This window comes from Heloderma suspectum, chromosome 2 (assembly GCF_057233095.1).
Source record: "Heloderma suspectum isolate Gila_16-S chromosome 2, 16-S_ref, whole genome shotgun sequence".
Taxonomy (NCBI): domain Eukaryota; kingdom Metazoa; phylum Chordata; class Lepidosauria; order Squamata; family Helodermatidae; genus Heloderma; species Heloderma suspectum.
In genome coordinates, this window is record NC_139459.1 from 104,391,065 (window position 1) to 104,418,798 (window position 27,734).

The following is a 27,734-nucleotide window of genomic DNA, read 5'->3' on the forward strand; positions in this document are numbered from 1 at the left end:
TGAGAGGGCGGGGGAGGGAATCTGTTTTTGTTGATACAAAAATAATAATGAGAAAGAGTAGAGCAATAATGAAATTCAAAACAATGACTAATTCACATTATAGAAACAAATTTTTGAATTTACCAGCCAGTTTTGTCTTTTGCTATTTTAACATCTATTAGTCATAATATTAAAAGCACACAAGCTGCTTGAAAGTTTCTATCTCTTTCAAGCTCTGCAGTTTTTAAACTCTCTTTTTTAATCTGCCAAAACAGATGGTACATGAAACAATTAAGGATATTGCCACATACAGCATCAAGAGTTGATAAGTATACTCTAAGGTCCTACGGTATTAAAACTTAAAAAAAAAAATCCCAACTGAGCAGTGTGTTGTTTTTTAAAACAACAACAACAGCAACAGCAATGAAGTAATTCTAGCTCCTGCAGGAAGGAAAGAGTACCCACAACGGTCACATTTAGATGTCATGCTAAACCAGCCTCAGGCATATGTTTCTCCTTCCCCTCTCCTCCTCTGCTGCAGCTGCGAGTTCAGAAGCTCTCACTTCCACTATCAATTAACTGCAGTTTAGCCAGCCATCTGAACCCTAAGCTTAATGATGGTTTGTTTAAAGAAGCCAGTTTCATAACCCATAGTATGAAGTTGGCTTATTTCACACAAATCACAGCTGCACCTGTGAATTTATCGATCACTTCTCAATAACAAGAAAATTAAAATATGAAATGTGCAGAATGGGGCTACTTAGAGCTAATGGTGGCCATTTCTGTATGAAATCCAGAAGTAAAAGATGTGACAGAAATTGTGATATTGTCAGTTTATTTAGCAGAATCCCACAATTATATTTGTTTTGAGGAGAAATACACTATTAAAAAAAGCTTTGGCAGCGAACAACCTCCAGGCTTAGGTCTATTCTAATAAAAGTAAATAATACTAAGGAAGTATATGGGGGTTTTTTTGCATAGTGGTGTAACTGGGACTGGTTGATGTGGTTATGTTATGCCTAACTATATTAGGCCCAATTCAAACTGCTGTTTTTAACCCTTACAGCCCTAAACAGCTTGGGGCCAGGTTACCTGCCATATTTCCCATTAAGATCATCATCTCAGGCCCTCCTCCAGTTGCCCCTGCCAAATGAAGCGAAGCGGGTGGCTACAAGAGAGAGGGCCTTTTCAGTGGTGACACCCCATTTGTGGAATGCTCTCCCCAGAGTGGTCAGCACCTGCGTTATGGTCTTTACAGCATCAGGTGAAGGCCTGTTTATTCTCCCAGGTATTTTAAGAACTGAGTTTCATGCTTTTACGACTCTATTCTGCTGGTTTTAATTTGGTTTTATGATTTTGTAACACTGTTATTCTTTGCTGCTGGTTTTATCTTGGTTTTATTCTGCGCGGTTTTTATTTTTTTGTTTTAATGTTTGTACTGTATCTTTTTAAGGAATTGTACGCTGCCCAGAGAACTTTGATTGTTGGGCAGTTTTAAAGTATGGTAAATAAAAATAAATAAATAAATTAGTTGGGGCAAAATCTGCTGAGCACTGCTGTTGGGTGGCTTTTATTAATTTCAAGGTCCTTGTGCAAGCCACACTGTAATAACAGAGGTTGCATGGCAACAGTGCTGGGTGGATTGTGCCTTCATTAAGCAAACTGATGGTTTCTGTTACTGAAAACAAACATAATGGAAAGACATAATGAGGACCGAGCATCTAGCTATAAAGGTACATAACAATCTAAACTACTTACAGTAGCTGGGGAGGCTCGTGTTGTGTGAGTCACTGAATGACCAGAGTTTTCCATTGAATTGCCAATCAGGTAGGTACCTCCTGTACTGCTGATGAGCTGTCCTCCAGTGACACCCATCTGAATGCCTCCAGTGCCCACCATACTATGAGAAGAGACCACTGTTGTCACCTGTGCAGAACTTCCTTGGGTATCGAAGTAATTCCCCCCAGTGTTTTGGCTGTACATCTGAGTTTCCGTGTAAGGATATGTTGTTGTTCGTCTTAAGGAAAAGAAAAAGAAAAAAAAGTTGTTTATATGTGTCCCTTTACTAGAGGGAGTCAACACTTCCATTGTGGAGTTCAGTGCACAATAGCTGTAACCAAATAACATAATATTATTCATCATTTCTTACAGTACTTTCTAGACTACAAAGAGCTTTAAAAATAATCTCTTAATATAAGGTGAATTCTCTTTTCCTGAAAAAGCTATCAAATATTTATTAGAAAACAGAAGCAGAGTAAAAGCAGGCTGTTAATCCAAATGTGCTAAAAGTGGACACGACACACCATTTGTAACAGAAAAACATCACAAACATGTAACACATAATGTCCACCAGTTCCCGATTCTCAGTCTCAGAGCAGTCATCCGCAGGTGCTTTGAGCAAAGAATACATAGTATTCGACCACAATAGAAAGATGAAATACATTTAGTGGTAGGAAAGATGGCTTTGTTTGGGAGTTGGAAACTTGTTCAAGCACTAAAGTAAATTGGAAATGTTTGCCAACATATCCGAATTTCCATACGAAATAATGAGATATAAAATACCAGAAAAAGAAAACTAGGATTCTTCAGATTCTAACATGTCCCATGGAAGCCATAGTAGGGTTGTAGGAGCTGGGGAGGTTGGGTGTTTGTGCAACAGTATAAAAGTATGTGACACACAAGCCCTAGGTGGGTGTTCAGCCTGCTCACATGAAGGCTAAAAATACGGAGGGGACATGGGCAGGCACGAAAGCCCTATCCCAAACATCCCCATCCTTGCCCACTCAGTCTTCAACCTTCCTGTGTTAAGGGGGGAGGACAGCAGGGGTCTTCTACTCATGTTCACTTGAACATCAATAGAAGCCTCCATGGGAACTCTGTTTTATCAGGGTTCCTGATTGCACAGAAGCTTCTACTCACATTCAAAAGCAAATGCAAGTAGAATTGCCTTGACTTCTACAGTCCCCCTTTGTTAACGCGTTAAGGTTGGGGACGGAACAGGAGAGGGTGGGGATGTTGAGGTCAGAGCTTGCTTGCGGGCCCACTTCCCCTCTCCACTTTTAGCCCTCACCTGCGCAGGCTGAACACCTGCATAGGTCTATAGTTACCATTTTTATTTGTTCAGGAGTTTTTACAGCAATCTTCCTGACCTATCTCCCTGGAAAGAATTTCAGTAGTAACCTACTAAATAGTATGGCACTGAAAGGGTAAATCTTTTATATTTTCTGAGGTTTCAAGGGTGGTATGCACATGGCACACACCCACACTTTGATTTATTCCCAGCTGACTCTATTAGGTTCTATGTAAATGTCACGACAATGATCTGTTGCCTTTTATAAATTAGTACTCCTGCCATCTCATCTTGCCTCGGCATGTACCTGAGCTGAATGTGACCCTGCATTTTCTTTCATCTGCTCATTCAAGAGGATTCATTTACTTGCAGCACAACTGATCTTTCTATGTAAAAGTTGCTTTTTAGTTTTTGAACTGTTGTACAGATACATTTCACTCCACCAAGAATATGTTTTTCCTTGCAATTAATTCCCTTCTACTCATTTAACGGTTCTTTATTTCCTTAGAGACAGTGTAATTGCTATAAAAATTTGAACCCACAGTAGAACCTTGATTCAAATACCTGTTCATACTATTTCAGTTTTTAACTTTGCAGTCTATTTATTTAACAAACCTTTAAAAAAACCATTCAATTTTCCATATATAAAAATGCTTCTAAAAATACTGCTTTTGCATAACGTAATATAGTTTACTATGATTAGTTAGTAATCTAGTAACAATATTTCTTACTTTAAAATGAGAGTAAACAAAATAATTATTATTTAGCTCATCTACTTTTCAAACTGATTTACTCTTGCAGAGCACAGCTATTAAAAACACTGACTATAATTTACTGGGGGAGTGCTGCAGGCCGAACTGTCAGCTTTGAAAAGGGAATATCCCCATCATGTTTCTGGACTGTGTCCATTATTTATAATCATCAGTGGGTTGCATCACATTAGTCCTACTCAGAGTAGACCCACTGGAATGAATGGGACATAAGTTAGACTAACACTGGATACAACCCAATACATTTGAAATTATTATGGAGGGAAAGGGGAGAATAATAACCTGACACAGGACTCCTATTTTTGGCAGCACCCTGAGTCTTTCATAACTGCTAGTTCTGTCATTAGAAAGGCCTTTTTGTACCAAGGTTAGCAAATGAGCAAAGGCAGCTGTAGGGAAGGCAATAGAAGAAATAATAAATTGACAGTATCAGAAACCCGGTATTAATAAAAGGCATCTTAACACTATAAAACTTAAGTAGTAACTCGATCCCCCTTCCATTCAAAATTGTTGTAATTATAATAATGCAGGGGTTGTACAGACCCCTTTCTATATGCTCTGTAGATAACATGTCAGAGCCACATACATGTGAAGGAAATACATAGCAAGGGTACAATACAGACAATATAGCCAAAACATTCACCCAGTTAAGAATCTGCATTCTTTCTACTTCAGATGGGATCTCACAGGTCAATATTCAGAGAAGTCACAGATATGTAACGTACAGAAAGTGTTGACTAGAATATAGCTTCTACCTGTTGCCGTCCTCACTTGCTGAAGAGTCAGGCATGAACATCTCGTAGCTACGTGACTGAGATTCTCTACTTTAAGACATTTTATATAATCACATTATACTGCAATGTATCCACTGTAACAAAACTTCTTCATTTAGAAATTCTAGACTGTGCAGTTATTACATACTCTCATCTTCAGAACTGTTAACGGCTATGTCACGTGTCATATCGCGTGCTATGGTCCATGGGGTCACGAAGAGTTGGACACAACTTAACGACTGAACAACAACAACACGTGTCATATGACACTAGCTTATTTACGTTGTCAGTTCAGGCATTTGGTCTGTCCTTAAAAAAAAATGCCAACCAACAGTTTTATCTCATTATGGGCTTCACCTACATAACTTAAAAAACAAACACCTGCCACCTCCTGAAGATCCATGCCAACCACAGACCATCAATAACTACCATCAGAAGTCAACAGTGGAGCTTCAAGAAAGGAAACAGAGGAAATTAAGGTCAATAATTCACAACTGGGGAGGGCAGGTTCATATGAAACATTTTCTTATATATGTTTCTATCTAGGAAAAAATATGAGATATACATTTAAAGTACATAATATAAATGGTCACACAAACACATATATAGCTGCATGTACATGCAATCAAATGTATGTGTGACCATCGCATACAATATATGGGTTGCATGCCTTTTCCTACAAAAAAAGTGCCTTCTGTGTTGTAACAAATGTAACCTATGAAGCAGCAGCCTTGAGAAAGAAAACTACACATGCCTGGAAGCAGATGACAAGCAGAATAGTGTATATACCAGGACTATGAATGGAGATTAGAAAGAAGGAGCCAGAAATAACAATGAAGTACATGGGGAAAGAAAGAAGGATCATGATTCGATGGATGACAGAACATTTCAAAACGAAGTATCACACCTTTCCTACATGCAGGAACAACTGTAACATATTATTACAGCACTTTTATTTAGTGGTATTGCCACCCCCCAGTCCCCACATATCATTATATGTTTCAGGGAACTATATGATTAGGAGAAGACAGAAACATATACATAGGGTAATGTTAAGAAGTATGAATGGAGCCTTGTGAACAGAGATTTTTTAAAAACCTTTTAAAATACTTTAAAATAAAATACTGCATATAAATTATTTCAAAAACATTTTTATTTAAATAAATTCTATTGTCCCCATACATATGGTACAACTGCCACTTTGTAACGAAAAAACCTTTCAATCAAATATGAACATCATAGCATAATGCTTGCAATCCAGAGACTAAGGCCCATTTATTTTAATGAATATAATGAACATAGGACGCTTCCTTAGAACAAATCAGATCATTGGTCCATCTCGTCCAATACCAACAGCCTTCACTGGCAGAAGCTCTCCAAGAGATCTTTCCCAGTCCTGCCAACTAAGAGAGCAATCCTAAACTAGTTTACGAAGAAGTCCCAATAAGTTCAATTATTTTATCTGAAGACCCTACAGATTGAACCTGAGACCTTCTGCACACAACAGATATACCCAACCAATGAGCTATGCCCCCTCCCTTGAAATAATGATACTTAAATGTGTAGACGTTAATACAGTACTGGACATCTCACCATTATCTTAGGCCAGACACAAACATTTTTGATCACATGCAAAACATTATGTACAATACTTCAAATAACTTAATTTCACTCCTATTTCTCTTAAGATTTATTTCAACTGCTGCTACAGGATCTAAGGGTAGCATCCAATGCGACACTACTGCTAACGTAAATTATGTCGCGCTAATGTAAGCGACCGCTAGCACAACACAAATAGTGTTTGCTGATGCAGCAGGTTTTCCGGGGAAAACCATTGTACTATTGGCATTGGGTTAGAAGTTGCTAGAGCAATGTAATCTACATTAGTGGTAGTGTCACATCAGATACTGCCCCAAGCTTTTAATTTTGGATAATGAAAAGCTTTAGCTTTAAATGATTTTACATAGAATATTGTTCATATCTTTTTAAACACTGCATAATATAATTTACAGAAATCTGTTTAGCCATGCATACTATTAGGAAGGAGATGTCAAAAATGATTAACTTACATAGCTCCATTTGTGTACACTGTGTCACTTCCCTCCACATACTGCACCTGGGCTGGGTATACATGCTGTACCTGTTGCACAGTTTGCACTTGCTGAACCTGCAAATAAAACAATCGGACACTTTATGAGACAAGTTTTCTACTTGGGCATTCATTACACAGCTAGCCTATACTGGTTCTAATATTTAGTGAACTATGAGACATATTTAAAAAGAATTATAAGCCAAACCTACAATATGGTGACTAATGGCTGGTTCATATAGGCATTTTATATATTTTTAGAATTTATAAACCACTTTTCAGCAAGTGCACTCAAATTGGAATAGAATTAGCGATGGGTGAACTGATGCCATCATAATTCATGATCCAACATTTTATGTTCGGACAAAAGTTCTCTGTTATTATAAGATTTTGAAGTAATAACACATTTAAACTTACAGTAATAAAAGGTGGTCTGGGTTTTTTAAAACCATATTCTTGTTTATTTTTTTTAAACAATCTTAACGATAAAAGCCTCTCCAAGCATAAGACGCTTAGCTCCTGCCACACTATAATTTCTTGTTGCATCCAAATGAAGCAATACTTTTAAGTTACCACACAGTCAGGCAAACATGGTTTATAATGACTTGTCTGTTCAATATTCATGTCTCTAGGAGAAGTGGCTTCTGGAGTCAGAGCAATGGCCATAACTATGGCTCATCAATTCAAATCATGCCAAAACACAGCACACAAACCATTGTTCGGTTTCCAATTTTGCTTTGCCAGCCAAATGCTCAGGATGGTTTGCCAATTACAACATCACACCAAACCACACTTAAACTGCCTGAAACAAGTCTGATGCAAGTTTGAATTAAAATATTCAATTTTGCTCTTTAATCATCCTCAGTTCCCTTCAGGAAAGCAGCAGTGGTCTGAACAAATACTCGATCTTTCTAATTAACTTGATTCTGAACTCTTAAAAACTTAATGGAAAAATACAGCATACCATCAAATGCCCTGCCATTCTGATGCATAAAACCTGTTTTCAAAATCACAGCAAACAAAATTACCTTGGAATTTATCTCCATGTTTACGATGTACTGTAGATTTATACATGAACACTGTCCTCAGAAATTATTACAATTCAGATGTTATCCTTAAAGATAACCGAACTAGTAAATATGAGATACGCCTGCCAACAATCTATTATTCATACCACTTTGGGGACTGGTAGTGGGGACTATCTACACATTCAGAAGATATTCTAGTGCCTAAGTGCTTTTCAATTAGATGTCTCTGCCACTCTAATTGGATTGCGTAAAACTGTCACCAGTATACTTCATCTCCTCCTCTTTTGTTTGTATACTTTAAAAGTCTTTAATGCAAGTTTTTTTCATTGATTTCCTATGAATATCTTGATTTTAAAAACAAATCTCATACTTTACATGAAAGTTAGAGAGAGGTGTTATCATCCAGCTTATCTGGATTTTCCATGGTATGACTTCCATGTAATCAGATCAATTAGATTCTACCATCCCCAACAGTTCTGTGAAGTATGTCTATTGTGAATCTGCTTACAAACCAACATGAGTCATAAGGCGTTTAAAAAAAATAAATCCAGGCCTTTTTTCTGCCTGCATTTTTGATCTTCCAAAAATTAGATTTCTTAAGTTCTATTTATGACTTTAGCTAAAAAAAAAAAAAAAAAGTACATAGAGCACAACAATTTTCAAAATATTACCCTTTAAAATACGACCATAAGAACATGTGTACCATATTTTATATATACAAAAAGCAATTGTGATCTCAGTTCACACTTTATTTCAAGGAAGTCAAAACAGGAACTACTCATGAGCAAACTGAAAATATAGGCAATCCTATGAATGCTTACCTTGGAGTAAGTCCCATTCAATACATGTACAAGAGAGTACTGTAAAATTTGCAAATATTCTACATTTATCTCCCATACAAAGCTCTTAATAAACATAAAACCAAACTTGTAGATTGATTCTAAGCCTGGGATATGCAACTTGGTGCCCATGGGCACTGATGTGCACACAGACAATTCTCTTTCTGCCTCCACCAGTGCTAATATGTTTCGCTGGTAAAGGTATTATTATTATTATTATTATTTACATATACATAGTGCCCCATAGTTGAGGTTCTCTATATACTGCCCCATAGCCAAGACAGAAGCAAACCAAGGAACCCAGAATAGTGCTGGCAGTGGTGTTTCTCCATAGATAGCAGATCACCGTGACTTCTGTCATCCCCACCCAGAGTAGCACTGGCAGTGGCTAGGAGGAGTCACCACCTGTGCTACTCTGAGCAGGTGGGGATGACAGAAATGGTGGTACACAGCAAGCAATAGAGAAGTACCACCACCTGATCTACTCTTGGATCCCCAGTCCCGCTAAAAGAAAAAAATGTTTCCCAGATCTCACTAGAGTACTGGAAAGCAAGAAAGAAAAATGGAGAATGATTCCATAGGGTCCAGAACAGCACAGTTGGCAGCACTCCTCCTCCATCACCCCCACACTGTAGCTCTGTTGCATAGGGAGGTTTTTTAGACTTGAGAAAGGGGTGGGCCTTCTAACAATCACTTATGTAGGATGCACAGAGCTGGTGGTGTGGCCCTGCCTTCCCAGCAATGTTAATTTATAGCACCTAACGCACTGTAGCAATGACAATGGCAAATTCAAGCAGTTACATGATTCCACCAATGCCACTTCTGCTGCAGTGGCACAAACATGCACCACTGCATCACAGTATACTCAGGCTATCAGTGTTACTACATTTCTCCTTGCAGTCACAATTCTTATGTAATAGAATCATAGAATAGTGGGGTTGGAAGGGGCCTGCCTATAAGACTATCGAGTCCAACCCGCTGCTCAATGTAGGAATCAAAGTCAGAGCATCCCTGACAGATGGCTGCCCAGCCTCATCTTGAATGCCTCCAGTGTGGGAGAGCCCACTGCCTCCCTAGGTAATGGGTTCCATTGTTGTATTGCTCTAACAGTTAGGAAGTTTTTCCTGATGTTCAGCCGGAATCTGGCTTCCTGTAGCTTGAACCCATTATTCCGTGTCCTGCACTCTGGGATGATCAAGAAGAGATCTTGGCCTTCCTCTCTCTGACAACCTTTCAAGTACTTGAAGAGCGCTATCCTATCTGCCCTCAGTCTTCTCTTCTCAGAGCTAAACATGCCCTGTTCTTTCAGTCTCTCCTCATAGGGCTTTGTTTCCAGTCCCCTGATCATCTTTGTTGCCCTCCTCTGAACCCTCTCCAGCTTGTCTGCATCCTTCTTAAAGTCCGGTGCCCAGAACTGTATACAGTACTCCAGATGAGGCTTAACCAGTGCTGAGTAGAGGGGAACTAGTACTTCCTGGGATTTTGAAGCTATGCTGCTATTAATGCAGCCCCAAACAGCATATGCCTTTTTTGCAGCCGCATCACATTGTTGGCTCATATTCAGCTTGTGATCTACAACCATTCCAAGATCCTTCTCGCTTGTAGTGTTGTTGAGCCACATATCCTCCATCTTGTAACTGTGCTTTTTTGGTTTCTTTTTCCTAGGTGCAGAACTTGGCATTCATCCCTATTAAATTTCATTCTGTTTTCTGCCCAGCACTCCAGTCTATCCAGATCACTTTGAATTTTGTTTGTCTTCCAAAGTATTAGCTATCCCACCCAATTTTGTGTCATCTGCAAATTTGATCAGCATTCCCTGCACCTCCTCCTCCAAGTCATTCATAAAAATGTTGATGAGCACTGGGCCCAGGACTTAGGCCCTGTGGTACCCCACTCATTACCTCTTCCCAGTTTGAGAAGATCCCATTGATAAGCACTCTTTGAGTCCGATTCTGTAGTCAACTGTGGAGCCACCTGATCGTTGTTTCATCTAGCCCACTCTGAGCTAGTTTGCTCATCAGGATATCACGGGGCACTTTGTCGAAAGCTTTGCTGAAGTCAAGGTATATTGTGTCCACAGCATTCTCACAGTCCACAAGGGAGGTAACTTGATCAAAAGATGAGATCAGATTCGTCTGGCAGGATTTGTTCTTGACAAATCCATGTTGGCTTTGAGTAATCACTGCATTGTTTTCAACGTGCTTCCAGATGGATTGCTTTATGATCTGCTCCAGAATTTTCCCAGGGATTGATGTCAGACTGACTGGTCTGTAGTTCCCAGGTTCCTCCTTTTTACCCTTTTTGAAGACAGGAACAACATTAGCCCTCCTCCAGTCATCTGGCACTTCACCCATCCTCCATGATTTCTCAAAGATAATAGACAGTGGTTCTGAGAGTTCTTCTGCCAGTTCCTTTATTACTCTAGGATGCAGTTCATCTGGCCCTGGAGATCTGAACCCATTCAAAGTAATTAGGTGTTCCTTGACCATATGCCTATCGATCTCAAGCTACAATCCTGCCCCTTCAGCCTGTACTTTGCCTTTGCCAGGGGGGTCATAGACCCTCTTTTGGGAAAAGACTGAGCCAGTGTAGGAATTGAGCACTTCTGCCTTTTCTTTGTCATCTGTTATCATTTTCCCATCCTTATTTAATAGCTGAACCACCATTTCTTTCCTCTGTCTTTTACTTTGCACGTAGTTGAAGAAAGCTTTTTTGTTGCTTTTTGCATCCCTCGCTAACCTCAGCTCGTTCTTGGCCTTCCTGACGCCATCCCTGCAATTCTGTGCTACCTGCCTGTACTCTTCCTTTGTTGTTTGGCCTTCTTTCCACTTCCTATATGTACCCTTTTTTGTTTTCAGGTCATCTCTAAGCTTTTTGTGAAGCCACACTGGCTTCTTCTGTTGTCTTCCACCTTTTTTTCTTGTTGGAATTGTTTGTAATTGTGCCTTTAGAATTTCCTTTTTTGAAAACTCCCACCCATCTTGGACTCCTTTTCTCATCAGAGTTGCTTGCCATGGGACCTTACTTATCATTGTTCTGAGTTTATTAAAATCAGCTTTCCTAAAATCCAGGGTACGGGTTTGGCTACACTTGGCTTTTGCTTCCTTTAGAACCATGAACTCAAGTATAACACGGTCACTTTCCCCCAGAGTTCCCGTAACTGCTACTTTATCCACTAAGTCATCTCTGTTGGTTAGGATCAAGTCAAGGATAGCCAATCCTCTAGTTCCTTCCTCCACTTTCTGTAGGAGGAAGTTATCTGCCACACAAATCAGGAATTTCTTGGAGGGGCCATGTTTTGCAGCATTTGTCTCCCAACAAATATTGGGGAAATCGAAGTCCCCCATTACTGCTACATCATGCTTCCTTGAAACACTGGCTGTTTGCTTTTCAAAAGTTTCATACTCGTCTTCTCCTTGATTGGGTGGCCGGTAGTAGACTCCAACCACCATATTCCTTTTATTCTTTGCTCCATTTATTTTAACCCAGATGCTCTCAATGGGGCTACCAAGCTCATCTTCTTGTATTTCTGTGCAGAGGTAAGTATTTTTAACATATAGTGCAACCCCACCTCCCTTTCTGTCCCTCCTGTTCTTTTTGAACAAGTTATATCCTTCAATTGCTATATTCCAGTCATGACAGTCATCCCACCAAGTCTCAGTTATACCTGTCAAATCATAATTTCCCTCCTGTATTAAGAGTTCAAGTTCATTCTGTTTGTTTCCTATACTCTGGGCATTAGCATATAGAAATTGAAGACCATGCGCTTCATGGTCTCGCTTTCTTCCTACATGTTTGTGAAGACTATTACTGGGTGCTATTAGAGCTGCTCTCTCCGCTGTGGTGCATGAGCCTTCATCCATTGTTACCCCAACTTTACGTCTCCCTTCCCCGTAGGATTCAGTTTAAAGCCCTCCTGATAAAGTTCTTCATGCTGTGGCCAAACACCTTTTCCCAGCCTTTGTGAGGTGCAACCCATCCCTTGCCAACGGTCCATCTTCCAGGAAGTATAGCCCATGGTCCCAGAATCCAAATCTCTCACGTCAGCACCACCTTTGTAGCCAGTCATTCACCCGGAGTATTTTTCTTTCCCTTTCTATCCCTCTTCTAACTACTGGAAGGATGGATGAGAAAACTATCTGGGCCCCAAAGTTCTTGAGTTTCCTTCCCAAAGCTTCAAAGTCTGAAGTGATTTCTTCGTAGCCCTGCTTGGCAGTATCATTTGTTCCCACATGGATGAGAAGAAAGGGATACCTGTCAGTGGGCTTTATGAGTGCAGGCAACCTTTCAGTCAAGTCTCTAATCCGTCCTCCCGGGAGACAGCATATCTGATGAGTCCACGGGTCTTCGAGACCTAATTGGGTTTCGATCTCACGCAGCAAGGAGTCTCCCACTACTACTACTACTCTCCTCTTCTAGCAGTAAGCCTTGGTTTCATCGCCTCTGCTTGGCTAACCTTCAGCCTCTTGCTTGCTCTCATGCAGGTTCCCCTGTAATTCGTCCTCTTCAGGCTGTCCTCCATTCTCATCCTCAAGTACCTGGAAACAGTTCCCTAGTTCCACTGCATCCACTGGTGCCGAGTGTCTTCTAGTTCTTCTGCTCCTAACTGTCACCCTTTTCCAAGGAGTATCCTCTACTTCATTTTTCCTCACCTCAGCAGTTTCCTCTTCTGCCTCAGCTTGCTGTTGCTCTTCTAGCTTCTGTTCTTCGCTTTGCTGCTGTAGTTCCACTGTTCTGTCCAAGAACTGTCCAAGAACTCTTCATGTTCTCTTATTCCCTGGAGGGTCAACACTCACCGCTCCAGTCCTCTTTTTCTTCCAGAAAATGCATTTTAATCCCATATTAAAAGTGATTTATTTATCACTGTAGACCCCAATTCAGACTGCATTAAACATAATGACCAGGTTCACATGATTAAATAAGCTTATTTAAATTGTGGCAAGTGCCAGATGTGTTGGCGGCACGATTTGAATGATCACCACCTGGGCACAACTTGTCTTGTCAAACCGAACCCGGGTGGCATGCCTTGTTGGAGGGGAAAACAACCCTCCAATAACCTATAGGTTGTTGGAGGGTTATTGGAGGGTTGTTTTCTCCTCTAACAAGCCATGCCACCCAGGTTTGGACAACACAACAAGCTCTGCACAGGTGGTGATTATTCAAATCGCGAGCGGCACATGCTGTGATTTAAATGTCATCGTGGCTTATTTTGATCATGTAAGCTGGCTTAATGATTCCTTCAACAGATTTAAGTAAACTAGGCCAGATGTTAAAATGCATGCTTTTCCAATTTGCACCATACCAGGAAAAGATATCAACATGTAAGAGATGTACTGAACAGGTGTGTATTATGTTTATGTCACCATAAATGGCGGACTGAATAGGAAATTTCAATATAAAAATCTGTTGAAACATTTACTGCATTGCATGAATCAAGTCAAAAGTTTTAAAATCTGTAATCAGTAAATGGGAGAAGAGTGAACCTTAAACAGATTGTGCAAAAGACAAACAGAAATGACAGTGATAATATTAAAAGTTATTTTAAAAGAATAAAAACAAAAATCCCTAGTAGACATATATTACTAAGAAACTGAATTAAGAGAACTGGCCATTTTGGAATTATTTTCAAAAAGAAGAATTGCATTCAGCTGTTACTATTGCATTATTTGTTGAACATACCTAGGAACACAGATTTTTTTAATATACTCCATTTGGAAGAAAACTATGTGTTGGATCCAACACTGGCTGTCTCCCAACAAAATGAAAATCATTGGCAGAACAGATTTCTTCTACCCCTTTCACACACCCCAGATCTGCTCCAGAGGGTAATAGATTACATTTCATGAGGAAACAAATTAAATATGAATTTCAAAAGAGCAAATTCTACATATCTGAGAGAAGAAAAATCAAACGAAGTGTGTGATAATATATCCTTTAACTTTATCCCTCATTAATTCTAAGCATAACCACACAGCACATGAAATAACAGATAATGTTCCATCCAATGTTGACAAAACATATTTCAGAGAATAGGTGATTGGTATCACTGACTTAAAATTCATCTGGAAAGAACTGAATGACCCTGCAACTGGAGAGATAAGACTTTCAGGCAGTTGTAGCGATAGTATTATGGACAGAAGGACCTGATCAAATGGGCTTGGAGGAAGAATAGAAGGAAATGCTATTAAAGACAACCTCTGGTCCTCCAAACTAATTTTCAGCCCAAATTCAAACTAGCACTCAGTCATGAGGGATCCTAGAGAGTGGAGCCATGTGGTGACCTACATGTTAGGGCCCCTTGCCCTCAGACCTTCCAGTGTGCAGCAGAGGACTCTGAGAAGGAGGTGATATAGGATGCTTCCTTGGAGGTAGGACAGTCAGTACCTTATTCAGAGCCTTCCCAGCCAGAGGACACAGCCCTGCCATGGTCTTCTGACTCAGAGGCTGAGTCCCTGGCAAAACTTCCATCTCCTTAGCCTTGCAGAAGTCTAAGACTGCAAAATCAGGCAAAGGCCTTTGAACAATCCAGTCAGCAGCTCCAGGAGAAGCACAGCTGTCCACACTTCAAGTCTTGTCATAAGACTTCAGTTGTTTTGGTTTCCTATTGAGACATCGTACTGCCCTACTGTTGCAAAGGTCATCAGAGGAGGCCTTGCAGGTTGTACCGCAACTTGCAGATTGTCATCTGGCAGCAACCTGGAGGTGGAGCTTCTCCATCATGGCACCCACCTTATGGAATGCCCTCCCTGTTGGTATCTGGGAGGCTGTTAAAGACACATCTCTTTACCCAAGCCTTCCCTGAATGATTGCGCTGCCCTATTAGTCTGCTTATTAGTTGGTGTGCTTTTATCTTTGGTTTTAAATATTTTAGGTGATTTTGGGGGTATTTGTAATTATGTATTTTAATCTGTTTCTGTAAAGTGCTTAGAGATATCTTTTGATATGGTAAGCCGTATATAAATTGATGATGATGATATTAAAGAGCTCCAGCAGGACCCACTTGGAGCTATCCAAGGTCATCTGTTTATCTGCCCTCTGCTCAAGAGAGTTTCTACTTTTATGTTGCCTGTCATGCCTTTACTGATCCACCTCAACAGGACTATATCTCCTTAACCTGATGGTGCCTACTGTGACTTGACTCTGCTGACTAGACTGGACTATACCTGCCTTGATCTGAGTTCTTCAGATGCTACCGGCTTCCCCTGTGAGAATCAAGTAATTACAGAATGGGACATAGGCAGGCTAGACTCTCTCTTTGGAATGCATCAAGACAAGATCCCACCCACAAAGTCAGCTACACTGCACAGCAATGGCCATTTCTCTCAGCTCAAGCTTTGCAGTTATTTTCATCTTCTGTTTGCTCTTCTTTTTCCTCCTGCAAAGGCAAACACGACTGCTGCCTCTTGGACTGAGAAAAATCCTCCCAGCCCCCGTGAAATGGAACTGACAGTAGGTGACTTGTCCTATGCTGACTGCCCCACCAAGTGAGGTGCACTGGATGTCTATAGGAGAGAACCCCTTTTCAATGATGGCTCCTTGTCTGTGGAATGCCCTCCCCAGAGAGATTCACCTGGCATCTACTCTGGTATCATTTCAGTCTCAGTCAAAGACCTTTTTATTTTCTGAACATTTCAAATCTGTCCTGGTTTATCCACAATTTGTATTTTTATGTGGTACTATACTTTCCTTGTTGAATTTTATAATGTTTTATTTTACTGTTGTGAGTTACCCTGAGAACTCTGATATAGGATGGTCTATAGATAAAATTTTTGCAATAAGAAGCTCATGATCTGAGCCACAGTCAGCTCCAGGTCTTGTTTTTACTGACTGTATAGAGCTTCTCCACCTTTGGCTGCAAAGTATTATTTATTTATTTATATTTTATTTATTTAATTTCTATACCGCCCAATAGCCGAAGCTCTCTGGGCGGTTCACAAAAATTAAAACCAAACACACAATAAAACAATTTAAAATATATAGAATATTAAAACCACAATATAACAATATAACCACAATAAAATCTAGCAGCAGTGCAGGAGTTTAAAATACAGATTTAAAACAGCAAAGATAAAAATTTAGAAAGCTAAAATGCCTGGGAAAATAAAAAGGTCTTCACTTGGCGCCGAAAGGAATACAATGTAGGTGCCAGGCGAACCTCACTAGGGAGCTCATTCCAGAGCCGGGGTGCCACAGCAGAAAAAGCCCTCCTCCTAGTAGCCACCCGCCTCACTTCCTTTGGCAGGGGCTCACGGAGAAGGGCCGCTGATGATGATCTTAAGGTCCGGGCAGGCACATATGGGAGGAGGCGATAAAGTACATAATCAATCTGATTCCGATACTGACCATCTGGTGATGTCCATGTGTAGAGTCACCTCTTGTGCTGTTGGAAAAGAGTGTTTGCTATGATCAGCGTGTTCTCTTGGCAAAACTCTATTTGCCTTTGTCCTGCTTCATTTTGTACACCAAGGCCATGCTTGCCTGTTATCCCAGTTATTTCTTGACTTCCTACTTTAGCATTCCAATCCCCTATGATGAAAAGGACATCTTTTTTTGGTGTTAGTTCTAGAAGGTGTTGTAGGTCTTCATAGAACCGATCAGCCTCAGCTTCTTCGGCCTCGGTGTTTGGGGCATAGACTTGAATTACTGTGATGTTGAATGGTTTGCCTTGGATTCGTACTGAAATCACTCTATCATTTTTGAGATTGTACCCCAGTACTGCTTTTCCCACCCTTTTATTGGCTATGAGTACTACCCCATTTCTTCTAAGGGATTCTTGCCCACAGTAGTAGATATAATGGTCACCTGATTTAAATTTGCCCATGCTTGTCCATTGTAGTTCGCTGATTCCCAAGATGTCAATGTTCAATCTTGCCATCTCATGTTTGACCACCTTCAGCTTACCTTGATTCATTGATCTTACATTCCAGGTTCCTAAATAATATTGTTCTTTACAGCATCAGATTTTCTTTTCACCACCAGACACATCCACAGCTGAGTGTCCTTTCAGCTTTGGCCCAGCCGCTTCACTCTTTCTGGCGCTACTTGGAAATTCCCTCTGCTCTTCCCCAGTAGTATACTGGGCACCTTCCGACCTGAGGGGCTCATCTTCTGGCGTCATATCTTTCAGCCTTGTGATACCTTCCATGGGGTTTTCTTGGCAAGAATACTGGAGTGGGTTGCCATTTCGGCTTAAATTGAAGAACGTAGGGTAAACCACTAAACCATTCAGGTATGACCTAAATCATATCCCTTATGAATATACAGTGGAGGTGAGGAATAGATTTAAGGGATTAGACCTGACAGACAGAGTGCCTGAGGAACTATGGACAGAGGTCTGTAACATTGTTCAGGAGGCAGCAACTCAATCCATCTAAAAAAAAAAAAGGAAATGTAAGAAAGCAAAGTGGCTGTCTGATGAGGCTTTACAAGTAGCTGAGGAAAGAAGGGAAGCAAAAAGCAAGGGAGAAAGGGGAAGATATATCCAACTGAATACAGAGTTCCAGAGAATAGCAAGGAGAGACAAGAAGGCCTTCTTAAATGAACAATGCAAAGAAATCGAGGAAAACAACAGAATGGAAAAGACTAGAGATCTTTTCGAGAAAATTGGAGATATCAAGGGAACGTTTCTGCAAAGATGGGTATGATAAAGGACAAAGAAGGCGGGGACCTAGCAGAAGCAGATGAGATTAAGAAGAGATGGAAAGAATACACAGAAAAACTATACAAGAAAGATCTTAATGTCCCTGATAGCCATGATAGTGCGGTCACTGAACTTGAGCCGGACATCCTAGAGAGTGAAGTCAAGTGGGCCTTAGGAAGCATTACTAACAACAAAGCTAGCGGAGATGACAGTATTCCAGCTGAGCTCTTTAAAATCCTAAAAGATGATGCTGTTAAAGTGCTGCACTCAATATGCCAACAAATTTGGAACATTCAACAGTGGCCACAAGACTGGAAAAGGTCAGTTTACATTCCAATTCCAAAGAAGGGCAATGCCAAAGAGTGTTCAAACTACTGCACAATTGCACTCATTTCACATGCCAGCAAGGTGATGCTCAAAATCCTACAAGCTAGGCTTTAGCTGTATGTGAACCGAGAACTACCAGAAGTACAAGCTGGGTTTTGAAGAGGCAGAGGAACTAGAGATCAAATCGCCAACATTTGCTGGATCATGGAGAAAGCAAGAGAATTCCAGAAAAACGTCTCTTTCTGCTTCATTGACTATGCTAAAGCCTTTGATTGTGTGGATCACAACAAACTCTGGCAAATTCTTAAAGAGATGGGAGTACCAGACCACCTTACCTGTCTCCTGAGAAACCTGTACGAGGGTCAAGAAGCAACAGAACCGGACATGGAACAACCGATTGGTTCAAAATTGGGAAAGGAGTACGACAAGGCTGCATATTGTCACCCTGCTTATTTAACTTATATGCAGAGTACATTATGAGAAACGCCAGGTTGGATGAATCACAGGTTGGAATTAAGATTGCCAGGAGAATTATCAACAACCTCAGATACGCAGACAATACCACTCTAATGGCAGAAAGCAAAGAGGATCGAAAGAGCCTCTTGTTGAGGGTGAAAGAGGAGAGTGCAAAAGCTGGTTTGAAACTCAACATTAAAAAAACTAACATCATGGCATCTGGCCCCATCACTTCCTGGCAGATAGAAGGGGAAGAAATGGAAGCAGTGACAGATTTTATTTTCTTGGGCTCCAAGAGCACCACAGACAGTGACTGTAGCCATGAAATTAAAAGACATTTGTTCCTTGGGAGGAAAGCTATGGCAAACCTAGACAGCATAGTAAGAAGTAGAGACACCACCTTGCCGACAAAGGTTCGTATAATCAAAGCTATGGTTTTCCCAGTAGTAACGTATGGCTGTGAGAGCTGGACTATAAGGAAGGCTGAGCGCTGAAGAATTGATGCTTTCGAACTGTGGTGCTGGAGAAGACTCTTACAAGTCCCCTGGACTGCAAGGAGGTCAAATCAGGCCATCCTAAAGGAAATCAACCCTGACTGCTCACTGGAAGGACAGATACTGAAGCTGAAGCTCAAATATTTTGGCCACCTAATGCGAAGAGAAAACTCCCTGGAAAAGACCTTGATGCTGGGAAAGATTGAAGGCAAAAGGAGAAGGGGACGGCAGAGGATGCGATGGCTAGATAGCATCGCCGATGCAATGAATATGAACTTGAGCACACTCTGGGAGAGAGCGCAGGACAGGAAGGCCTGGCGTGCTATGGTCCATGGGGTTACGAAGAGTAGGACATGACTTAACGACTGAACAACAACAACAAATAGATAAAATACAAATAAATATATAAACAGAATTGGTTGAGTTCCAGAGAGAAACAAGGGAGCCTAAGTCATCACATGGCTCACTCACACTTCCCTCACTCCTGGCCTGACTTTAACTGCATAACAGGGATTGTCCACAGTCTTACTAAGTTTCTGGATCTTGCTTCCAGGACCTCTGCTATATAAGCAGCCAAATTCCCATTTCCTGCTGGATGAAAGATGCAGAGTTTATTTTCTTTACTTTGTGTTTCTATATTTCAATTTATCAGTCTTTGTTAGTGCTGTATCTTGGGATTGGGTGTGGATATTTGTGTTGTGTTTGAGAAGAGGTTAGCGTCTTGCTAGCTTGCAAAAAAGTATTTAGAAAAATAGCAGAAATTATGGTTCAACCTCCCCCTGCAAAACTCACTGCCAACAATTAGCCTATCTGTAATTTCTCAGTGGTGAGAAGCAAGGCTTGCAGATTCCAGACATGAAACATGCTGGTTTCATATCTTGGTTTGTAGTCAGATTAAATTACTTACGTCTAGGGATGTGTGAACCAGCAACCTGAGCTCACCAATGTTCTCTGAATTCCATCTCGAAGCTTCTTTGGGCTCAAGTCCATATCAGATTGCGAGTTTTAGGGTTTTTTTCTTTTTGCATGAAAATATATGCATATTTTTTTCAAATGTACACATCAATTGTGGGCGTCTTTGAAATGTACGCATCTTTCTCCCATTGATTAAAGTATATTTGTGCACATTTTTCAAAAGTACATACTTTTTCATACGCATGCTGTTGAACATATTTTGGGGTCTGTCAATTACACTGTAAGTTCAGAAATGTACAGACCTCGACCACAGGTTGCGTCCAAGTCCATGTTCAGTCTGGAAACTGCCAACAGGGTAAATCCTGATAAAAAAATGGAAACTACTTTCTCATACATCCCTACTTACATCTTCCACTAAGTGGCACCCAAGACCTAGTGTGAGATTTAAGTGTTGTTGAACTGACTGGAAACAGTGACCACAGTACTATCAAATTTAATTCATATGTAAGTGGGAAAATTGCCAAGGAAGTCTAACACAGTTACATTTGACTTCAAAAGAGAAAACTTATCTAAAATGAGGGGATTGGTAAAAAGGATGCTGAAAGGGAAAGTCAAGAGGCACAAATCTCTCCAGAAAGCCTGTGGTTACTCAAAACTATAATAATGGAAGCTCAACTAGAATGTATACTGCAGATTAGGAAATGTACCACCAAGTCCAAGACGTCACCAGCACAGTTAACAAGCTGTGTCAAGGAAGCTATTACAGAAAAGAAGACTTCCTTCAGAAAATGGAAGTCTTGTCCAAATATTTGGATTTGTAACTGTTCATTGTTACTTTGAAAAATTCAATTAAAAAGGGGGGGAAAACTTGTTCAAAAGAAATACGATCAGACAATGAGGGATGCAAAAAAAGGACACTGAGGTGCATATTGCTAAAAACATTTAGACCAGGAGTCCCCAACGCAGCATCCATGGGCACCATGGTGCCTACAGGGCCCTCCAACAGCACCCACAAAAGCTCTCCACTCTCTGCCTCCTTCAAAAAAACTGTTTTAATAAAAATCTTGGAAAATGTTAGGACAGTCTTCTTTCTCTATCTTTCTAGCCTCATGCCTTGCTCATTCTTTCCCCTCTATCTCTTTGCCTTGCTATTTCCCCCTCCCTCCCAGCCTCCAGAATTAGTATTTCCCTCCACCTCTTTAGTTCACTGTTTCTCCCACTCATAGCCTCTAGCCTTGCTCTTTCTCTACCCCTTTGCCTTGCTGTTTTCCCCTTCCTCCCAACCTCTAGCTTTGCTATTTCTCTCCTGCCGCCACCACCTCTTTAGCTCACTTTTGATGAGCCAGGCCCCCACAGCAGCCATTATGTGACTAGCTACATCCTCCATGTGAGCCATTTTGTGGTGGTGCCACAGCCTCAAATTCCCAAATGTGCCCACAGGTCCAAAAAGGTTGGGGACCCCTGATTTACACCAACAATTTAAAAATAAATACATCAGAAGCAGGATAGTGGGTAGGGAGTCAGTTGTACTGTTGGATGAAAAGGGAGTGAACAGAGTACTAAGAGAGGATAAGAAGGTTGCAGAAAAGATGAATGGATTCTTTGTGTCTGTCTTTACTACAGAAGATGTAGGGCAAATAGCCATGCTTGAACTGACATTTTCAGGGAGGGAGTTGTACTTCCACTGGAACTGAGGACAATAGTGGTGACAAAGAGATGACGTCCTAGAACAGATGTTATCTATGTGAGAGTTTTTAAGAACTCAAATATGAAAAAGCTTAACCTCCCCCCCACCAAAAAAAACAAAAAAACAAAACCCAAAGAAAAAAACCCTAACATTTCCCTAAGATTGTATATTGGAGGACTGGAAACTGGCCAATGGAACAATGAAAGAACAATGAAAGAGGCCAGTTTTTAAAAAGGGATCCAGGGGGATCCAGAAAATTACAGTCGTTTACCTAAATGTCTATTAAATTCATGGGAAAGCATTATAAATAATAACATTATCAAGTATATAGAGTGACAAGACTTTCTGAAGAAAAATCAACATAGCTTTTGCAAAGGAAAGTCTTGTCTCCCTAACCTTTAGAGTTCTTTGAGAGGGTCAACAACAATGTGGATAGGAGTGACATCCGTAGCCATTGTCAAAATCCTTTTGAAAGTCCAAGTAAACAAAGTCCCTCACAAAATATGTAGCAGTTATGGGGTTAGAGGAGAGGCCCTCTATGGATTTGTAACTGGTTAAAGAACAGGCAGCAGAGAGTAGGAATAAATGGACAGTTCCTGCAATGGAAGGCTGTAAACAGTGGGGTCCTTGAAGGATCTGATTTGGGACCAGTGCTTTTTAACTGGTTTGTAAATTATTTGGAATTAGGAGTGAGCATTGAGGTGGCCCCATTTGCTGATGACATCAAATTATTTAAGGTGGTTAAAACAGAAAGGGACTGTGAAGAGCTTCAAAATGCTATCTCCAAACTGGGGGAATGGGCATAAAAATGGGAAATGCAGTTCTGCGTGAGCAAGTATAAGGTGAGTAAGGAGGGACATGATAGAAGCAAATAAACTTATGCATATGTACAGGAAGTGGATACAGAGAAGCCTCTCTCTCTCTCTCTCTCTCTCTCTCTCTCTCATAATATTAGAACCTGGGGTCATCCAATGAAGATGAATGGTGGGAAATTCAGGCCAGATAAAAGGAAGTACTTCTTCACACGGTGCGTAGTTAAATTATAATATTGTTACCACGCAGTGCAGCAATGCCACCAACTTGAATGGCTTTAAAAGGGGATTAGAAAAATTAATGGCAGATAAGGCTACTAATTATGATGGCTATACATTACCTCCAGTGTCAGAGGTAGTATGCCTCTGAATAACAGTTGCTAAGAAATACAAGCAGGAGGTTGCTATTGCGCTCATGTCCTGCTTTTTGGCTTCCCATATGCATCTGACTGGCCACTGTGCTCAGCTACATGGACCTTGTTCTCATCCAGCACTGATACGTCTGATGCAGACATATTAGAAAATTGTGGTTTAACAAATACTGGAGGTTTTGCATTCCAGAACATGAAAGAAGGGATGGAAAGGAGAAGCATGTGGGCACAACATTCTCATTCTCTATTGAACCAAGAGCACTACATCTGAATGAGGCCAGATTATTAAATGGTTATTCTTTAATATATGTACCAAATACAAAGGCAAATAGTTGTCCCTAATAGAAATATTAAGCCAAGTGAAAAGGATTAAAAAAATGGCTTTTAATAGAATAGGGAAACTGAAGAGGTCAAAGTAATATCAAGCAGAGAAAAAAGCAGGGAGAAAAGAAAAAATGGCACGATCAACGTATTGAAAAGAGAGAACCAGAGAAGGGAACAGGTAGAAAAAAACTGGAGAGACATTACAGAGAAAATCACTGAAAAGAGACAGTACAATAATAATAGCAGTAACAATACCAATAAGATGATGATATGATAACGATGACAATAGCAATGGCGGTAGAAACTGAGAAATTAAAAAAATAAAATGTAGATAAAATTGAATTTAGAATACGTCCCTCATGATGAATAGGAGCACTGGATCAAAAACTAAGACCAGGATACTGAAAATGAGTGCGTATGCACAGTATATCTGAATGAAACGAATTTACATGAATATTCAAAATCTCAAGAATAAGAACAGGAAGAGAGTTGAATAAAAACAGTTAAGAGTCAAAATCCAAAAGGAGAAAAGGAAAAGATATAATAAACAGCAACAAGATTAATAGGAGAGAAAAGGCGAATAGCAGGAACTTAAAAAAAAAGGAGAAAGAGAGCACTACAGGATTTGAAACTGACAAGACAATGAAAATAAAATCAACCCCACCATCACAATCCTCAAGGAAAGCAGAATGTCAAAAAGAAATATCAAAAGAAAGAAAGAGCAGTGGGGGTAACTGTATCAAAAGAAGATAACCAAGTTTCTTTCCAGTAAGAAAAAGAAAATGTTTTGAAATAAAAAGATCCTAATAACTGCAGGTTTATTGAAGATGAAATCACAGTTCAAAGAATAACTACAGGAGGATGAGACATAGTAAAGTGACACAGAATTAAAATGAAACTGGAATGAGAATTAAAAAGTGAGCAAGCAGAACTAGTGTTAATACAAAGATGGCATCAAGTTTTAAAAAGACAGCAAGCCAACAGATAAATGGTAAAGACAGAAGAAATGCTAAACTGAAGAAAAACTGGTACTCCAAATGAGAAAATCAAGGAACAGAACAAGAACCAAACCAATTTGGCTTTCCGTTTTTGTGTCTGTAATGTGATTATTCTGTTGAACATGAAATTTCAAAATGCAAAATGAAATTTGGCATATACAAACACATACATACACAATTCTATGTTTGAAGTGTGATTACCAGCTTAGCTCTCACATGTTTTCAAAGGGTAAAGAAAATGCAAAATACACTGCATTGTGATATCTGCCTTAATGATTGAAATATTGGAGTGACAACTGGTGAATGTGTTCCGGACACCATTCTACATTTCAAACCTCTGCTAACCCCCTTTAACCACCTATACCCATTTTCAAGAAGGACAGGAAAGACTGAAAGCATACAGCATTCCTCAAACTGCCCTCTCAGTGTCTGTCTCTTTAAAAACTACAGGATCCTTAACCAAGATAGCTCACATTCACTGATACCCACCAACCACATCATGTCCTTCCTGCAATTTCCAGAACCACAAAGCAGGAAACTTTTGATGTATTACGTCTGCCAGAGGTAGCCAGAACCATCCCGTTTGTAACACCTTTCTAGCCTAGACTGAAAAGTGAAAAGAACTCATTTGATTGATTAAACAGGTTGGGCGGTGACCATCCTGGCCAAACATAATACATATGGAGTATTGTTCTTCATTCCTTTGTCACCTCAGCTCCTCTGACCATCCAAAGCCTCTGTGTGTGTTGAATCCACCCAGTGGAGCGTTTTTCTCTCCAAAACTTCACAGTTGGTTAGCAAGCATCTTGGTTTTATTTTCAAAAAATCCGTCTTCTTTCCCTTTGTCCTTTATTACTTATTCCTAATAAAATGCTTTCTTTGGAACTAAGGATAAGAGTGAGTTTCTGACAAACCCTAAGGGAGAGTTGCCCTCCTGCCTGCCTAGACCATTTAAGTCATATTACCAGGCTTTCAGTTAACAGGACGTGAAAAAGGGAGAGAATGGGCTCAACCACCAGAAAACTGGAAGCTTGGCTTCCTTACTGCTGCATAAATGCACTTTACATTGGGAAAAGCATGCTCACTTCCAGCTTAGGCTAACAAGGAGTGCATAGTGGCAGCTAAACAAAAGGCAGAGGACACGTTGCCAACAGGTCTACCTTAAAGATGCTGGAATAGGTGTTGTTCATTCTTCATACAGAAACTAATGCAATATTCTGCTTTGAGCATTGAGATATCAAACTGATATAGCAACTGCTCAACCGCAGGACCCATTTTCAATGAGAGGGGGAGATGCAAAAAATATATTGCAATGTGATAGAAGCAAGGCCTCTCAAACACTTGTGTTTTATTAGTCATTATTTTCATTGTCATTTGCAGAAGAAAGAAATACCAAAACAAATTATGTGCTTGTGTAAAATCTGCTGCCTCAAAGGAACAAATGGAGCATTAATTTATACAGCATACTGATATACAATATTTGTCAACAAAAACAAAAGTGGATAAAAACATACAGTACAAAAATAAAAAAAACATCTTGAATTACAAAAATTAAGCAAAAAACTTAAGAGAAAATACTATTTCAGACAAAAGGTATTTCTAAAAGGAGCCAAACTAGTTTAAGATTCATTTGGTTATAAAAGCCCAATTTGAACTATATTTTAAATTACAGCACTTTCAAATAAAGCAGGCAAAATACCAACCAAATAACTGAAATATGTAGAATGTATTCATCTGAAATGCTTGCACTAATCACATAAATAACATACACACTGTTACTCTTAGCATATACTGGTATTTACATAATCAACTGAGTCATTATATGAAGTTTTTATACGCCCGCACTGGATCTCATTTTAAGCTCTGATTTTGATTAAACCCATCTCTTCGGGTTATCCTCAAACATATTTCAAGACGGTTCATACTAAAACAATGATTTACTGTATTCTAATTTTGGTGATTGCATGGCTCTCTCTCAAAACCAAGTATCTAATTTTTTCACCAAAAAGTACTGCATCATGTACAGTCACATGATTGAAATGTGACTGGTGGGAGACAGAGAGTTTTTTACTACCTGAAAAGGAATATATGAAGCTTCCTTATACTGAATCAGACCATTGGTCAAGTTAGCCCAGTACTGTTGACACCAACTGGTAGTGACTCTCCAGGATTTCAGACAGGAATCTTTCCAACCCATCTACCTGGAGATGCAGGGGATTGAAAGTGGGACCTTCTGCATGCAAACCATGTGCGCCGCACTGAGCTACAGCCCTTTCCTCTTTCAGAGCACAAGTCTCTCAAGCCTTAGGTCTAACAGTTATTAAATTAGATGGTGACTGAAACTGATCATACACTGGTCTGTATGATGCACAAGTTCTTATTTTTATTTCTAGACACAAGAGAACTGGGCTTAGGATGTCCAGTGTTTCTTTGTTTTCTTAATTAGCAGCCCCACCCTGCTGCTCTAAGGATCAAGGATGCGGTGCTCTGGGAGAGCATGTTTAATCCTTTTCTCCCAAGCCATTCCCCCAATGTACACACTGTCCAAAGGTGCTGTTAGCTCCCAGGTAGGGATGAAGAGAATGGAACATTGGTACTTACCGAGAAGGTTTCTTTTGGGTTGGTGTGCAGAAGACATCCCTACAATGAGTTAACTCTAGGGCTGTGCACCACTTTGGCTCCAGAGCCGAATTCTGAGCCAAAGCGGAGTGCTTCAAGCTGCACCTGAGGCTGGTCGGGATCAGCCCAAAGCAAGCCAGAGGAGGTCAGGTCACTCCAACGCGCTTCAGAGCAATCTGGAAGCCCCACCACTCACCCCACTGCGCACCCGGCCACCCCTCCTACCACCCAGCTGCGAGCCCCGTGCTCTGTACCTGGACCCTGGGGATGCACACCAGCAGCTGTCAGCCTCTTTGAGAGAGTCGCCATTGTGACTTCCTCTATTTCTGGGAACTGAATCTTGCGTACATGGTGGCTGTAAGGCCGTCATGGACGCAAGAGGATTCAAATTTCTGCAAATAGAGGAAGTCGCCAAAATGGCAATTCCCTTGAATAGACCAACGGTGCATGTCCTGAGGGTCCAGGTACAGAGCAGGGGGCTCACATGGTGGGGGCATCGTGGGGGCAGAAGACAGCCTGCTTTGGCCTTCCAAATCCCACTTC

The 27,734-nt window shown here is 40.4% G+C and overlaps 1 protein-coding gene across 6 annotated transcripts in view; it reads right to left on the reverse strand.

Annotated features, from left to right (window-relative positions):
* The window catches only part of RFX3 (regulatory factor X3), a 172,833-nt gene that overhangs the window by 68,405 nt on the left and 76,694 nt on the right, over window positions 1-27,734 (reverse strand). For 5 of the 6 annotated variants that reach the window (XM_084834413.1, XM_084834411.1, XM_084834410.1 and 2 more), the window contains exons 3-4: window positions 6,662-6,759; window positions 1,738-1,996 (exon numbers count right to left, since the gene is read on the reverse strand). In XM_084834413.1, the coding sequence (XP_084690539.1) occupies window positions 1,738-1,996; window positions 6,662-6,759 (357 nt within the window). The remainder of the gene's footprint in view (window positions 1-1,737; window positions 1,997-6,661; window positions 6,760-27,734) is intronic. The other variant, XM_084834412.1, reaches the window with a different exon arrangement.